Genomic DNA, 18,015 nt, shown 5'->3' on the forward strand with positions numbered 1-18,015 from the left:
TGCGACTTACCGAAAATTTGTGAGACATCAGCTGTAGTGCTATTTATTATCTGCTGTTCGTATTGAATACATATCTGAATCAACATACATTTTGCAGATATTTGAAGGCAAGAATTTTTTTCATTAATGCTGAATGCGAGATTTCACATTTACTTTGAAAGCTGCAGCTCTGAAAGAGTTGGGAGGAAGAATGAGGCGAAACAGACGTCGTAATTAACCCGGCTGTGACTCTTGTGGTGGAGGGGAACACAATGAGGGGCGAGTAATGACAGATGGCCAGTGGTCGGCCGAGGGCAATTAGTTCTAGCCGACCACAGGCCATTCCTCGGCCACCTGAAAGCCGGCCGTTGCCCCAAGATGGGGGGCAACAGTCTCTGTATCATATTACAGAGACTACAAGCTCAGGAGTAGCAACTTGCCAATCTGACAACAGAACTAATCTTCCACATTGTGGTCTCGAATTCCTCGCTCTCTGACTTCGCGGCACTCTGACTACCAGCCTTAAAATTGGCACTTGTTACTTAAGTTGTTGTCGTAACCCTGGTGAATTCTCGCACATTATGTGATTTCTTCCTTGTAACAAGGCATCCTGGAGGCTGTCGTAGGCGCACTCAGTGCCACCTGCTCACACCGCCCTCCGTTGCAGTCTTGGCTCTCTCATAGAAGCACCGAACAGTTCCAAATTGCGGCCTAGTAATTCTGTAAGTCCAAGCGTATCATTTCACGTTATTAGATATTATGTTATAAATTCTAATATTATAGTATAGAGAATGGATCTAACATAAAATTCAAGTGATGAGGGATAAAATCATGCTATCAATGCGACTTTGAATGGAAATATTTTCATGGGATCGCTGACAAAGCTGACAGTTTAAGAGAATTTTGCCGATGCCGTTGAATGAAATTGCTACAAGTTATACCAAAGCAGCGCATATGTAATGCAGGGTTTGCTCGCAGGAAATATGAATCTGCTGCAATGGACGTGGCAGAGCCTTGAGTGCCCCTTGTGTTCCCATGATTATTTTATGCTGATTACACTTTGATCTTGTGATTAATTATTTCAAATTACATATGACTTTGTCCTCTGCTTTGAGACGTTACTTAACAGAGGCTGTCGTGATCTGCCCTCTGCATAGGAGAGATTACATCTAAAGTTGGTACCAGGGAAACCTGCTACAAGCAGTTGTCATTTACCGGGGGCACAATTGTACTATTTTGCCATATCGATTGGGCATTGACAGGCACGTAAATAACCATGGAATCGATGCTGCCAATCCCAGGTATGCAATCAGAATTGACGATTATCATAGAATGCAATGATGATGATGTTCAATATGCGCTCGATGATTGTGATATTATGTTCATGTTCTTATGGGGGGGGGGGGGGTATGACGCTCAAAATTCCTGGTGGAATAAACGTAGCAGTTATCGCAAAATGGCAATGTTGTGTCATGCAATCATTTTAGGACAACAGATTTACGTTGCACTAAAAATTATTGATAATTTAATACGAATGTAATTCTTAGAGCATGCTGCCTAAGTCAGTAGAGATGCTCATCGTGATCATCATGCCGGTTGATTTTTAGATGCTACAGCTATGACCAAACTTCTGAACCTGTCAGCCATTACCAAACCCCTGAACCTGATGCATTTGTCAGTATTATCGGAGCCATGAACCTGCTGTACTTGTCAGCCAGCAACTTCTACAAAAGATATAATGTGTGATTTGCGGTTCATTGATAACAAATGGTATAATGTGTCATCATCTTAGGAGTTTATAAAACTACTGTGTCACTGTGTCTGTGGACTTGGCGTGTCCCGCAGTGTGCACTAGTGGAGTAGCTTAGAATATCTATGTTGTGGAGAGGGTGTGGAGTTGTACATACTTGATTAGTGGTGGTGTTCTCATGTACAAACGTGCGGCTGAGCAACGGAAGTTTTGTGTGGACGCATATACTTAGATTTGGTAGGTAGAATCTTTCTTGCTGATTAGACGGACCGGCTTTGATGGCGAGAAGAGACTAAATTTGACTGATTACCAACTCTGAACATCGTTATTTAAACGATATTTCTGAAAAGCTTTGTGTTATATAATATTCATAGACATTGTCTGTCTGACCAAGGTGATGTCCCTAAGCTGACTTGGTCTCAATCATTTTGTAACTTGACATCCCAGTTTAACCTGATTCCTATCAACTTGACCTTGGTCCACCCACTTGGCGCCACGTTACCCAAGTTAACCCAACCTGGCTATCAATTCAACCTCCCTTCAGTTGATCGTAAGCAACTCTTGCATCAATAACTTCTTTCACACGCCACAGAAAAGAAGTCTCGAGTTTTCTTAACAAACATGACGCTTATGTCATCGAAGTGCGTATCGCCGGCCGACCAACCCTCGAGCTTGTGCTCGTGACGCAGTTAATATCTTTTATATTTACAGCTGCTACAAAGGGTTAAGTTCTTAGTGAAGTTGAGAGAATGTCACTGACTGAACTATTTTTGACTTGAGAATGTTTTGTTGTAGTATGATAGGGTGAAGTATAATTTTCTGAAATATGATTCGCCGTTGTATGGATGACCGATCAATGATTGACTGTTGTTTGATTGGCTTTAGCATGATTGGATGATTGCTAACTAAGTTGGACGCTGAAATATTTATATGCATTTAATCTCAGTGAAAACAGTAACTGTATTTTCATTTTTAAAAGGTTACTATAAACCTGTTTGATTCTGGGAGAGAGGATACCATTTTAGATTTAAAATTTAATCTTGAACCGCGTGTGCGCAGAAAATTTTCAATGCTATTGTAAATTTTGCTTAAAAACTTCATTTATGAAATATATTGATGGTTTTTCATTGTCCTGAGACTGCCACATGGCGTTGTGGTGTACTGAGCACCGCGCCGCATGGCGTTGTGGCGTGGCATGAAAAACATATGCGCCGCATGGCACTGGTGGCATGATGAGAACTGCGCCACATGGCGTTGTGGCGTGGCAAGAAAAAAAATTTGTGGCGTGGCAAGAAAAGAAATGCGCCACATGGCACTGGTGGCATGATGAGTACTGCGCCACATGGCGTTGTGGCGTGGCAAGAAAAGAAATGCGCCACATGGCACTGGTGGCATTATGTGCACTGCCCCACATGGCGTCGTTGGCGTGATGTGCGCTGCGCCTTGGTGTTTTTGATGCGCCATCAAAAGTGTTTTTGTTCTAGGCTATTGTTTGATGTGATATTGTTGAGCCATAAGCTGCGTCCTCTTGGATAACAAATACTAGCACCGAAGTACAACACTACACGTCACAATTTATTCATTTTCTGAGATCTTTGGTCTGATTGGTCGAGGACAGTTATTTTATTCACTAAAATGAAACCCAAGATCCGTATGCTGTTATTAAATTCTGCACTTTTGATAAACATGCTATAGAGCGAATGAATTCGTCAATGCAAATCAAAAATTCATATTTCTGTCAATATTTTGGAAATTACTGATGAAATGGGAAGAAGTATTCCACAGTGATAGGATTTTCTTTGGATAGTTCGAAAAAGGATCGAGAATAAGAATGGGAACGATATATAGAATAGAAGTGTCGGCACTGAAGAAATAGGCCCATGGCCTGTTGCCGATTCTTGAATTTTTCGTGACTTGATTCACAAGGGATCCGGCCTTATCTATTATATGTCGTTCAATGATAAAGCCCTACGAAATGATGATGAACTCGTGAGATTACTAGAGCGCAATTTTTAGATAGCAGTAATGGTTGTCGCTTCAATTAGTGATAAGTTGTTGGAAAGCTCTTAATGAATGCCTGACTAGAACACTTTTGTAGCCCTGGTTGAAAGCTTATTGATCAACTTGCTGGCTGCAAGGGACAAACCCGCACATTTTAATAATACGTAATATTTTTAAATTCACTCGCGTTGCAAAAAAGAAAATTCGAGTGGACAGGAAAATTTGATAAATATTTTTTTGAGGTATTGGATGATTGACGCACTTTGGTATACATCACGTTAAATTAAACGTAGAAAATAATGCATATAACGTTGCAAATAATGTGTATTTTGCAGCATATAAAGCATATTATGCAGCCAGTAGTGCGTATGATGCAGCCAATAATGTATATTTTGCAGCCAATAATGCATATTTTTAGCATGTTTTGATCTGATAACGCAGGAGAGGCAAATAAAAGTGCGTTGTAGTTGCAGAATAAGATTTTACTGCAGCTAAACTTGCTCTACGATGTGACATGGTTGCCCTCTAACTGCTATGCGGAGAGGAAAAAAAATGTGAACAGAGTATCTGAAATTTGAAAAACTTTCAAGGCTCTTCAGCATCTTAATTAGATACTCAAGAGATACATAAAAAAATGTTGAAATTATAATCAATCATTCCATAAAGTGAAGCTAGCAATTTATTAAGAATCATGGTATAGTATGTACTAAACAATTTAGTCTGGTTACTTGCGTTCCCGATTGATGTACAATACACATCCCATCATGCTGCACGTGCATGATTAAATTTTCAGATCTATTTAATTTAATATTTTGAGTATCAATACGCTAATAGATTATTGATCTTCTTTGTTGTTGAAACACCAAAGTTTCAACAATCAAGGGTCATAAGTTAAAAAAAATGCATCGATCTGCTGGACTGTCGCACGCAATGCGCAAGGCGAAGGTTTCTTACCAGCACTGCTTGAAGACTTCATTTAATAAATGTTTTCAATTTCATTCGAAGTGAATAATGATGAATATATTCCTGATTTAGTTGCCCAAGAAAACAGTTTTAAAATCAGCGAACAGATTTAATATTTAATCAAAGGTTCAGCGCTGGCAAAACCTTTATATTAGCAACAAGTTCTTGTAGTGGGCCTCTGAAATGTCTTAACTCATCGATATATTTGACTTTATGAAACGTTAGAGCCGTCGTTCTGTATGGGCTCGCTTGTGGTGCTTGATTTGGCCAGGTTAAGATCTCTGCCACTGTTAGAAAATTGAAGACCATGCCGCCTCCTTCCTTCAAGCCCGCCAACTTGGCTTAATTCATTTATTTGTTAAATGAAACGCGATGCTAAATGTGCACGAATTCGAGTAACCGTTCGAGAAAATAAGTAATATAGCAAAACAAAGTGTAAATAAAAGGTAAAAGGTAGACGACAACGTGTCAGTATTAACGGAACCGTGTCAGACTAGGCATCAGTGCGCAGTGGCGTGCCACAAGGAAGCGTCCTGGGGCCTATTTTGTTCGTTGCTTTTATAAATGATCTGCCAGAAGTAGTACTTATCGAACCCGGTGGAAGTCTAGTAGCTTCTTCAAACTATCGCCAGTCATGAAAAGATCCGGTCAAATGACACGAGTTTAGATCTATGAACAAGGCACGAAATGGAAAAGAATCGGCGACAGGCCACATCAGGCCTACACTTCAGAGCCGACATCACTATGTTATGTTAAATGTGAAAGAGTCACGACTTAGTGATGCGGGTAAACTAACTCTTCTCACATCGCTTCTGATTATAACGAAAGCCGCTTTAAGAGGTTAACTTCAAAAAGAAGAGTTAACTGTTACTTTAAAATTTCGTATATGTAATATCGAACGGATGTTCAGGTTTGAACGCTGTTATGTTTGCCTATGGAATGAGCCTATGATTTGCTCAAAAATGGGCTTTATATGCTGGCATCTTGAAAACGGGGTTGATATGGAAAGCGATTGATTTTTTCGAAACCCTGATAAGTAAAATAAATTTCGGTGCAAGCATATTCTATGGAAAATATAAGGAATAATTACTGTTGGTGACGTATTTATAGATTAGTAAGAAAATTAACCTTTCACCCTACAGGAAGGATGAAATTATTATTACACTTGGATAGTGAAATATTCACAGCTATCTTTCCACAATTAGTAATAAAATCTACACAAGTTCATATGTGTATAGTTTATTTTTTAACACGGCAGGGGCTATTTGAAAGTTCAGCGTAAAACCCGTTGGTCGTATCGGCCTGTTGGATAAGATTGATCAATGGTTATTCGGTTGTCAATTTTTAAAAAATTTGTTGATAAGCCTGAGGTCTCGAGCGGTGAAGAGATCAATATCAAAGGGGCGTATCAATGAGTAAAATTTTCAATGGCGATTGTAATATTGGATACCTTACAGTCGAATTTTACTGTGTAATGAAACCGCTTTTATGATAAATGTTATTTCCCAGCATCAGCAACGAATGTTTGTCGTTTACTCGGTTTACTACGATTTTCATTGCAGGTTTATACTGCTGAACACTCATTCTGATTTTCTGTTTTTAGCGGAGCTCAGTAAAACAATCAGCATAAAGATTAATTGAAGATTGCCGTTCATAAGGTGCTTTTTAAAATTTTTATAGTTCATTGCGAGTAAAACTTCGTGATTTATCATTACACATTTTGATAATTAAAACACTCATGCCCGAAGAAAGGCAAAATTATCTATAGGAAGGATTCAATACTAATCGTCTTGGATGCATGCAATGACGTCAGTCCTGCTTTCAATGACACTTTTTTTATAAATTTGATTTTATACGCACACTTCTGTTTATTTGCTTAGCATTAGAAAAGATCGCTTTGTATTAGAATAGGCCATCAGTTACAATGTGGTGACCAAGCCAAGCAGAGGGAAGAATTAAATTGTTAGATCTTCTAGACTTGAGCATTTTCGTGACCATTGAACGGCAACATAGACGATATCTAACAAAGATTTGAGTTCAGTAACCAATCAGAGAGCCGTAATGCAGAGGCCGCACAAGCCGCAGATTCATTCTTAATAGAATTTTTTGTATCTTCATCGAAGTCTTTTCAAAGTCAACCGACCAAGCTACGATAGAATTGATCATAGATCAGACTCCAGTTGATGAATATCTATCTCAAAAGTCAATCGTGTTAGGCTTGCCGTCGAATATTTGTGGAGATTATTTACGATCAAGTTCGTTTTCATTTGCATCCGAGGCGAAGAGGACTAAGGTCAAGACGAAGAGGACGTTAACTAAAACAGAGGACTATTTTAGTTAACGTTGATGAAGGCCCCTTGGCAAATGCAAGAGAAGACATAAGCAAGGTTAGGCGAGTCGTCAAAGTTTCCTTGGTAAGTAACGAATATGTTCGTTTGCTCATCCTGCTTGGGCGGACTCGTGATGCCGTAGATCGTCTGGTCCAGCACGCTGCCGTCCGACCAACGGTAGACGCCGTCGCCGCCCTTCTGCAGGCCCACGAATGTGTCCCCTGGGTTAGAAAAAAAAAATAATTTAACTCAAGATGGATAGATTGAAATGTTTGGATAAAAATATATGTAAGACGAAAGAGCCAAGCTGATCATGCGATAAGGAGTTATGATCGTGAAAAGTCGTGAGTTATTCCGTGATATAAGTGTTATTTCAGAATGATGTTATATTGTGTGGTTAGAATTGAAAATAAGGCCATTAAAGGCCAGTGGCTGATTCCAACGATCACAAAATTCAGGGCTAGCTGAGGTTCAAACTCGCAACGTCTTCCTTCAGTCTTGATTATCTTTATAGCCACTCGGCCATCATGATACTAGAATTACGATTCGGATATATACTCGTACATGGAGAGAAAATACCAGAGATGAAAAGATGATTTTAGAGTAAATTCTAGTTTTGATTATGAATTGATACGCAAGTGCATTAGTCAAGAGCAATAAATTATTCGATTACTCAATCATTTACACCATTGGTTGTAATTCAGAGCACGAATCCAATTTGAAAAGATGAAAAAACGGGGTTAAAATTAGATTACAACTAAATCTAGGGAAATTAATAGATATATTGTATAAAAATAGTTTTTGGTGGAATACGTAATCTTGAATCTGACTTTAATCTTAAAACTTCAGGTGAGTGAGAATAACTGAGTTACATGCAGGCTAGGCTTTCTTACGGGCTTTGATGAAATCGAACGACGCTTTGGTTTTGACGACCGGGATCCTCATGCCGGGGTGAGAGCAGCGCGCTGCGCAGGCGATGTACGACGCGTATTCGTATTTGTTGTAGAAAAGACCATCTGCTTGTTTTACGAAATTTTCTGAAATGAAAAATATACGTATCACAGAAATTGAGAAACAAAGCAAGAAAAGTCGCATCGCTGGTGGAACTTTCTCTGGTTAGGTCTAATGTACATTGAGTGCATGAGCATCGTTGGCTACCCACGTACCCTGAGGTAGTCCATTGTTCCACTTGTGGTGAAGCTTCTGAATGGTACTTTTTATTTGATTCTGCAACCTTTGGTAATATTAAACGTTATTATCCAGATGGGCATTACAAGCACGCATCTCGATTTTGCTAAGAAACACCACATTTCGAAAGCTACGACCTGCTGGATTATCCTAATATTGCAAAGTACAAGTAGCGACTTACGTAGTGCGTATGTACTGACGAATTGACGCAACTCGAAACGATGGCATTATCAAAACGTTTCGGCGCAAAGTTACGTCCAGAAGTTGTACTTAACTTTGCGCCAGCTCCGAGAATAAGCGAGTCGAGTTACGCACAACATTTTAGAGGGTGAAGCGATTTGAACTTATCTGGTTAGGTTTTTGTATAGTCATGTATTGTGGATGTGATCGACATATTGCAGCTTCGCAGTTCGAATACAATTTGTACAGAACTGAATTCCATTTCTCACTAAATAAAATAACTACTTTTTTTAGAATTGGAACATCATTGATAACTTTTCACGTAACCGTCATTTGTACATGACTCAGGAAAAATTTCTATGAAACAGAAATATTTTTTTAAAAAAGGCGTGTAAATTAGTAAATTTTTCAATGGCGAGATGATAACAGAGATTTCGATATCGGATACATTACAGTCGAATTTTATTGTACTAAAACAGCTTTCATCATAAAAATTATTTCCTAACATCATCAAGGTGTACAACTTATCAATGGAACACGTGTGATCAAAAACAAAACTATACAGTAAATCACACTAACAACTAAATAACAACTAAAGCATAAAACTTAACATGAAAACTCATATTAAAGTAGGCATCCAAGTAAAACGGAATGGTTAAGATAAAGGTAGCACTGAAAATTCAACTATTTCATTCACTTATTAAGAGAAAAAAAGGTTCACGTGCGTTCACCCGAGTACTGGTAAGTAGCGCCGCTGGACTGCGTCGTCTTGCCGAGCTTGTCGCTGAGAGCGCACGCGCCGCTCGCGTTGTAGGAGTGCGCGATGCAGCGCCCGTCGACGAAGCATCGTGCGCGACACGCACCTGAGGGACGGGAATTTTCTTCTACATACTCATGAAATATGAAAATTTCCTCATTATCAGAACTTCATCATTGTTTATTCATCTGAATTTTCTTATTGAGTGTAACAAAGATTGTGTCATTCATTTCTATCTATCTGCAAACAAACTAAATTTACACTTATTTGCATATCGTGCTCATTGCTAATGCCATAGTAACTTTTACTCTACTCTTAAATATTGGGAATAACTGAGACTTCAAGAGTTTAATAAACACATAAACTTCTTCTAAGTATTCATTGTTTGTCTTTTCTCCAATATTCACCTAAAAAACATTCAAACCATTATCGGGAGGACAACGAGATTTGCAGAGTTCCTGGTTACCATATCACGAGTAATATAATGAGTCAATATGAAGTATCTTTATTACTTGATCTTCGTGCACACATAAGCACACATTTATCGCAAACTCATCAGCAATAATTCTAGCTATCACAATAATTCTAATAATGCACATAATTCAATAATATAATTCTAAAATAGCTATTTGAGATGAGAATATCCATGACTAACCGTTTAGGAAATAAATTGAGAGGTCGGTGAGAAAAATTTGTAGCATTTCTTAAATTGTGTACACTGCGCATGGTGCATGGAAAATGGTGATTGCTAGTTAAATAATAAAATTAATATTCTGCAATAATCTAAACATTATCAATCATTCAGTAAATCACAATATTGTAGTAAAGAATTTTCCGGACTGCTAGCCTGAATTTAGTTCAATCAAGGGATCCAATCAATCAGGTGCATTCAATCAAGTGGCTCGATGGAGTTAAAATGATATTATATGAATTACTAATGATAAACTGTTGTCTCACACGCAGATGGTGCTTGGGCGAGGTCGTAGGAATCGTCCTCGGAGATCTGCACATTTTTGACCACCACGGACGTCTTCCCCGCGTAGGTTTGTATCAAGTAGGCCTCTGGCAGCGAGGCGTTCACTGCCCCCAGCGTCAGCAGCGAGGCGTTCTCTGCCTCCGGTGTCAGCAGGTCTGCGTTCACTGCCCCCAGCGTCAGCAGCGCTGTCGTCAACACCGGAATTGCTGCGAGCGACATCCCAGCCACTAATCCATTGGCCGTAGACTATCAAACCTCGCTCAAGAACACAAAATGGCCTAAGTACACTTAGCGGCCTATGTACACGAATCGGCCTGAGTACACTTATAGTGGTCACAGTACAGGTGGCAGCCTAAGAACGAGTACACGTTGCGCCGATTTCTCGCCTGTGCTTGGTAAGTTTAAGTTGTAAAGCTGTCAGAGACTGACTTATAGGGAGTTCTAAATTATTTTTTTTTAGAATTATTTTCCATAGGAATACCCCTGTTCTTTAATTGCAAGCTGAATGTTCCACTTGAACGAGATTCGAGGAGAATCTTGTCCTATTTTTCCTTGTAATTTATATTTCGGAATGTAAATAATGATCGAAAACATATTTTTTTAATCTTGATGCAATATATGGATAGATTATCATTCATGAACTGCTGTGAAAAATAATTGGTTTGCTTGAGAGCCGTGCATGCATGGCTTTCTGTAATTCTAAGCTTGTATTCTTAATTTTCCGTATGCTTCACAACCGAAAGCAGTTGTTTCCCGAAGTTTCACAGCGTGTAACGCACGAAATAAACTTTGAAAATCGAGAATTAAGTGCATAACTTACAGAAAATATGTTAATTCGTTACTATGAATTTTATGCTATTCGAAATCAACGCAAAGCTCCGGTGATACATACAGCTTTTGATCAAGCAAAAGACAAAATGGAAAAACTACAATATGAATAATATAATAAAGTTGTGATAATAATGGCCATATTGGAATTCAGGGTGGCTTCAAGTTCTAAAATATTTTCCCGTTTCTGCTTATTATTACAGACTAGAGTAATATATTAAACCTTTAGAAATGGTACTAAACTTTAGGGAGCACCCATTTTTCCCTAGAATAAACTTTTTTTCGTATCATTTGATGCCTCTAGAATCAAGAAATGGTGTGCACTGTGCAGTACACGCCCGAGTGTTGTTCGACGACTGGTCGGGAAGCGCTTCAGTCAGCCACAAGCTCGACGTTCAACTATGGCAGGCTATAATTATTCGCCCTAGCTTTTAAGGCTTTGACGTTTAGGAGCTAAAGTCATGCAAGGTTTTTAGAATTTTTTAATAGTGATTCGTGGCTGTGAAACTGAGTCACTGGCCTGAAATCTTGAATAGGTTCATTTGAAACGTACGAGTTTGCCTTTTGTGACGAATAATTTGATTTTGATTTGCGATTTTAGATTTAACTACCAGACTGTGGTGTGTGTTGGTGTAAATGGTCCGGTTTTTGGTTTAAGGTATGCTCACTGCAGTATTGAAGCTTCGGTATGACTTTGATGATGAAAAAATAAAAATGAAATGCCGGGCATATAACACAGTTCATCACCTCGAACGAATGTAAATAACTGCTACTATATACCGCCACCACCATCACTCTATATACCAACAATAACGCAACTGTGTAGATTAATTAGTATTTCACTCCATTGGCGATTTTTAGTTAGGTTCAATTTTAATAATGCGTTTAAAAGCGGTCTTTATTTCAAGTTTCATTCTGTTTAAAAACGTGCGCATTTGGATGCGTATGTCTAAAAAAGATGACGAAAATTCAAAATATTGACAGGATTTTCTAATAATTTCAACTGACCTGTGTGAAATTTCGATTTTGATAATCAATGTTAAACGTTTCAAAAGTTATTGAACTTTTCAGTCACATCAGTACTGAACATTTAACATTAGAATAAAATATCAGTAAATAACATATAGTTGATCTACTTTGAACATGGTTGCCCTTTTTTTCATTCGCCGATCACTTGAGGGTTCACAACATATCGCACCGTCTTTGCGAGAAGAAAGCAAACTGATCAAGATAATTTACGACGTCCTGGCGAAGTCTGACAGTAATCCGTGTATATTCTGCTCATTTGCAGAATTTCTGTGCCAGTTGCGATGATGTACAGCAGCTGGGAAACCATTAAGGTAATCGCGGCTACGGTGATCGTCAACCTGACGCTGGCGCCTGTGGTCGTGCTGAGGCCGTGCTGGGGTCGTGCTGGTCGTCGTGCTGGTGCCGTATTTTCAAAACTTGTTTAAGTACACGCAGCGGCCAATGTCTCATCGATGATTAGTGGGTTTAGACTGAAAAACCGCCATTTGATGGCTGATTGAGTTACGGACCCTTAAATATTCTTGAAATTACCCCTCCCAATAAGCATGGCGCTGTTGGTCCAGTCCATCGCCAACGTCCCGATGGCGCTATGCTCATGTGCGTCACTCCCACACTCGTCTGCACTTCACGGCGGCTCTCAGCTTTGTCACCACAGTTAGGCACAAATATAATAAATATATTATATACTGTAACATGTAATTTTAAACTTTACAAAAATACCTAGGTAATTTTACTTTAATTTAGAAAAATCTGAGTGCCGACATGACATGCACTATGCAGTACAACGCTGCGGCGCATACTAATTAATATTCGAAGAAATTTATTTAGATGAACTTTCACTGCTAACAGACAGGTTCATCACCAATTGTATGGGTCTTTTGCTATGTAATTTATTTCGAAAAATTCTCAGTCCTAATTCTGTGGAGCCTCAAATTTGAGTTGCTTTTCGAAGTCTCCTATTTTCTTTATTATCGGTTCATCAGTTCAGCACTGCGACCTTTTGGTCTATTTAGAGCATCAACGAGGTGTCTCGCACGATTATTAAAACACAACTTGAAAATTAGGTTCACTAACGACTTCTCCAATACTACCATAAAAATTCAAATACATTATCCTGTTTTAAATAACCGTTAGAGTTTGAATTTAACTTAGGTAATAAGTCGGCAGAGTCGACACTACGTCACTATACGAGTCATTGCCGAGGTTCAGATGATATTTGTATACAAGGGACATTTTTTCTATTGAGTTCGAACTCATAGCATGAGACTGACAGTGCACGCCAGTACCAGCTGCATCACAATCCATCATGATTGCCAACAGTAAACACATATATATAATATATCATCAAGTTACAATGGTTACGATCGAACATTTTACATTCCTTGGGATGTCAGCAATCATATTTTTTTATTTTTCATTAGAAGCCACCTTACAATTGAAATTGAATATCCATTTCATTACGTCTTCATCCAATTATATCTGAATCTGCATAATTTATAAGTATACAACGATTAATGGAAAATTTTTTGCTGAAATTTTATAGATCAGACATTGATACGACAGCATAAGGTGAATTTATTTCCAGCGCTTCTCGCTAGGTTTGCGTCACTATAATTCTTCCAGGGTGTTAATTTTTTGTGATTAATTTATACATCCGATAATGTTGGATAGAAATTGAATATCAGGTGGATTCTTTGCTGCCTTTAACCTCCGGTAATATTAAATGTAATTCACATTAAATTGGCGTCATCATTTTTCTTAGGTTAGGATTGCCAAATTTTAAATGCACGATATCTCTTTAATTATAGCCAAATTGATGTATCTCAAGTACGATTTTAAAATAAATAAGTATTCCGACAAAAATATCATGATCAATAGTTAAAACTTTACAGGCTTTTTAAGTACAATTAAATATTTAAAAATTGGGAATGCAGTGGAAATATGTTCGTGACTTATTTCTCCGGCGACACGGCGAAGGCGACGTCAGAAAGAAAAAGACTTGAAAGACTTGAGTTTCACACTTTGAAAGACTTGAGTTTCAACAGAGTTACAATCGCAAGTTGCGATAACAAAGCTTGATGCTGTGTAATGAAGTGAAAGAATCTATGTGGAGCTGGAAGGTCAATAGATAAACCGGTTTCATATAAGTCAGTATTTCGTAGGTCATATAATGTTCTTAGACTTACGTCCCGGCATGACACTACCAGCATATGGTCGATTAGCCAGCACTGCACTCAAATGATTAATCGATTGAGGTTCAATCGAACAATCAATGCAATGTATTACTAAAATCCACTGGGAAGGTAATAAAAATTCATGAAATGTGACCATTGCATTGTTAAAGGTGTTTTTGTGCTAGACTATTGTTTGATTTAATTTTGCTGAGCCGTAAGCTGCGTCTTCTTGGATAACAGATACTAGCACTAAAGTAAAACACTACGCGTCAAAATTTATTCATTTCCCGAAATCTTTGGTCTGATTGGTCGAGGGCAGTTATTTTATTGTTCACGAAAATTATACCCAAGGTCCGTATGCTGTTATTAAATTCTGCACCTTTGATAAACACACTATAGAGCAGTGGTTCCCAAACTTTTTCAGCCAGGTGCCTCTTTTGGCTCCCCAGCTAGTGAATGCCTAGTGCTCCCCTCCCCCCCGACAGACGCGTATAAAAACAAACGCCTCTTTCTTGATATTTAGTATGCTGCAATTTCAAAAGTGAAAGGCTAAACACAAATGTGTATTTCACAAATAGAACCCCATTTAGTATACCTATATATTTTTTTACAGTTTTAACTGTTTCAGCACTAGAAATTCAAGACGGCTCAACCAAATTTACGACCGGACTTGTGGCTTGTCTCGCTGCCGGTCTCACGGCCAATCTCCAAATTCAGTGACCAAGGAATATCTCCCAAACTAATGAACGCAGCTCGATAAAACTTGGAACACATATTCATTAGGACCTAACGGTGATATTTAGCTCGTAAAAAAATTTTAAATTTCACCTTCATTCGGGGGTTATACATGGCGATACGGGCCGAAATTAGCAGTGATCAAAGAATTTCTTCCAAACTACTCAACAGATTTGATCGAAATTTTGAATATAAATTCCCAACTACAAAAAAATTATTTTTAGCTCGTGAAAATTTATTCCATTTGGAGTCATGTTCTACACGTGTTATGTACAAATCGTCAAACAAGCGTACGAACTTCTGACTTCGACTTCGCGGACTGCCGCCCCCCAACTGCCTCTTTCTTCCTCACCGCCCCCCCCCAGATCATTCCACCGCCCACAGGGGGGCGATATCGCCCACTTTGGGGACCACTGCTATAGAGCGAACTATTGTTTGAATTCGTCAATGCATATCAAAATATCAAATTTTTGTCAATATTGTGAAATTACTGTTGAAATGGGAAGAAGTATTCCACAGTGATAGGATTTTTTTTTAATAGTTCGAAAAGGGATCGAGTATAAGAATGGGAATGATATATAGAATAGAAGAATAGAAGTGTCGGCACTGAAGAAATAGGCCCATGGCCTGTTGCCGATTCTTGAATTTTTCGTGACTTGATTCACAAGGGATCCGGCCTTATATGTATATCGTTCAATGATAAAGCTTCACGAAATGATGATGAACTCGTGAGATTACTAGAGCGCAATTTTTAGATAGCAGTAACGGTTGTCGCTTCAATTAGTGATAAGTTGTTGGAAAGCTCTTAATGCACGCCTGACTCGAACACTTCTGTAGCCCTGGTTGAAAGCTTATTGATCAACTTGCTGGCTGCAAGGGAGAAACACGTGCATTTTAATAATACATAGTATAATATTTTTAAATTCACTCGCGTTCCAAAAGAAAATTCGAATGGACATGAAAATTTGATAAATATTCTGTTGAGGTATTGGATGATTTATGTACTTTGGTATACATTACGTTAAATTAAAGAAAATAATGCATATAATGTTGCCAATAATGTATATTTTGCAGCATATAAACCATATTATGCAGCCAATAATGGATATCTTGCAGCCAATAATGCATATTTTTAGCGTATTTTGATCTGATAACGCAGGAGAGGCAAATAAAAGTGCGTTGTAGTTGCAGAATAAGATTTTACTGCAGTTAAACTTGCTCTACGATGTGACATGTTTGCCCTCTAATTGCTATGCGGAGAAGAGCAAAAAAATAATAATAATAAAAAAAATAAATAAAAAATCGTGTGAACAAAATATCTAAAAATTAGAAAAACTTTCGAGGCTCTCTAGCATGTTAATTATATACTCTAGAGATATATAAAAATTGTTGTAATTACAACCAAACAATGCATAAAGTGAAGCTAGCAATTTACAAAGAATCATGGTTACATTGGTAAATTATGTACTCGGAAATTTACAGTTTAATTGCCTTCCCGATTGATCTGAAATACGTTGCCATCATCCTGCATGATTAAAATTTCGGAACTATATAATTTAATTTAATGTTTAAAGTATCAATGCGAAAATAGATTTATAATCTCCTTTGTTGCTGAAACACCAAAGTTTCAACAACAAAGGGTCATAAGTTAAAAAAAATGGTATCGATCTGCTGGACTGTCGCACGCAATGCACAAGGCGAAGGTTTCTTTCCAGCACTGCTTGAAGACTTCATTTAATAAATGTTTTCAAATTCATTCGAAGTGAATAATGATAAATATATTCCTGATTTAGTGGCTCAAGAAAACAGTTTTGAAATCAGTGAACAGATTTAATATGTAATCAAATTTTGAGTGCTTGCAAAACCTTTATATTAGCAACAGGTTCTTGTAGTGGGCCTCTGAAATGTCTTAACTCATCGATATATTTGACTTTATGAAATGTATGAGCCGTCGTTCTGTATGGGCTCGCATGTGGTGCTTGATTTGGCCAGGTACGTTAAGATCTCTGCCAGTGGTTGAAAATTGAAGAAGTTGCCGCCTCCTTCCTTAAAGCCTGCACACTATATAGGTTTATATGTCTTGTGAAACGCGATGCTAAACGTGAAGACAACCGTTCGAGAAAGTAAGTTATGGAGCAAAACCAAGTAAAAATGTGAAAAAGTTCCTATTTTGTGATGCGGGTAAACTAACTCTTCTCACATCGCAATTCTGATTATAACGAAAGCAGCTTTAAGAGGTGGTCGTGACAATAAGAATTAAAACATTCGTCGAATAATTGAGCAACAACAGAAGTTAACTGTTACCTAATATTCTTCGTATAATATCGAAAGGATATTCAGGTTTGAACGCTGTTATGTTAGCCTGTGGTATGTGCCTATGATTTGCTCAAAAAATGGGCTCTATGTGCTGGCATCTTGAAAACGGGGTTGATATGGAAAATAATTGATTTTTTTTGAAACCTTGATAAGTAAAATAAATTTTGGTGCAAACATATCCGATGGAAAATATAAGAAATAGGGACTGTTGGTGTCATATTTGTACATTAGTGAAAAAATAAGCCATTCGCTCTAGTGTAGTATGAAATTATTAATACACTTGAAAAGTGAAATAATCACAGCTATCTTTCCACAATTAGTAATAAAATTTACACGAGTTTGTATTTGTGAAGTTGATTTTTTAAACACGGCAGGGGCTATTTGAAAGTTCAGCGTATAACCCGTTGGTCGTATCTGCCTGTTGGATAAGATTGATCAATGGTTATTCGGTCTTTATACTTTTTAAAAACTCTGTTTGGTAGCCCTAGGGTCTCGAGCGGTCAAGAGATAAATTTCAAAAGGACGTACAAATGAGAAAAATTTCCAAAGGCAAGATTATATCCGAGATTGTAAAATCGGATACATAACAGTCGAATTTAATTGTAATGCTTTTATGACCAAATTTATTTCCTAACAAAGATTAGTTGAAGATTGCTGGTCAGAATTGAAGTGCTTTTTCTAATTTATAATTCATTGTGAGTAAAATTTCGTGATTCATCAAAACACATTTTGATAATTCAAACATTCATGCCAAAAGAAAGTGAAAATTATCTATAATCAGGATTCAATCATAATCATCTCGGGTGCAA

At 37.9% G+C, this 18,015-nt stretch overlaps 1 protein-coding gene across 1 annotated transcript; it reads right to left on the reverse strand.

Moving 5' to 3' along the window:
* Positions 1-5,470: 5,470 nt before the first annotated feature.
* On the reverse strand, positions 5,471-10,343 carry LOC108682563. The gene is made up of 4 exons (XM_018171752.1): positions 10,106-10,343; positions 9,123-9,254; positions 7,917-8,060; positions 5,471-7,244 (listed from the first exon to the last, which is right to left on the reverse strand). Exons 1-4 carry the CDS (start codon positions 10,341-10,343, stop codon positions 7,027-7,029), a joined length of 732 nt encoding a protein of 243 aa, XP_018027241.1. The 3' UTR covers positions 5,471-7,026.
* Between the last annotated feature and the right edge of the window lie 7,672 nt (positions 10,344-18,015).

The sequence above is a fragment of the Hyalella azteca genome, unplaced genomic scaffold (genome assembly GCF_000764305.2).
Source record: "Hyalella azteca isolate HAZT.00-mixed unplaced genomic scaffold, Hazt_2.0.2 contig5129, whole genome shotgun sequence".
Lineage (NCBI taxonomy): Eukaryota > Metazoa > Arthropoda > Malacostraca > Amphipoda > Hyalellidae > Hyalella > Hyalella azteca.

Coding starts and splice junctions, on each gene's coding strand:
- LOC108682563 (XM_018171752.1), bottom strand. CDS start 10,343: ATGTCGCTCGCAGCAATTCCGGTGTTGACGACAGCGCTGCTGACGCTG. Junction 9,255..10,105: donor CGCCCAAGCACCATCTGCGT/GTGAGACAACAG, acceptor CCCGTCCCTCAG/GTGCGTGTCGCGCACGATGC. Junction 7,245..7,916: donor GTTCGATTTCATCAAAGCCC/GTAAGAAAGCCT, acceptor TTTCTAACCCAG/GGGACACATTCGTGGGCCTG.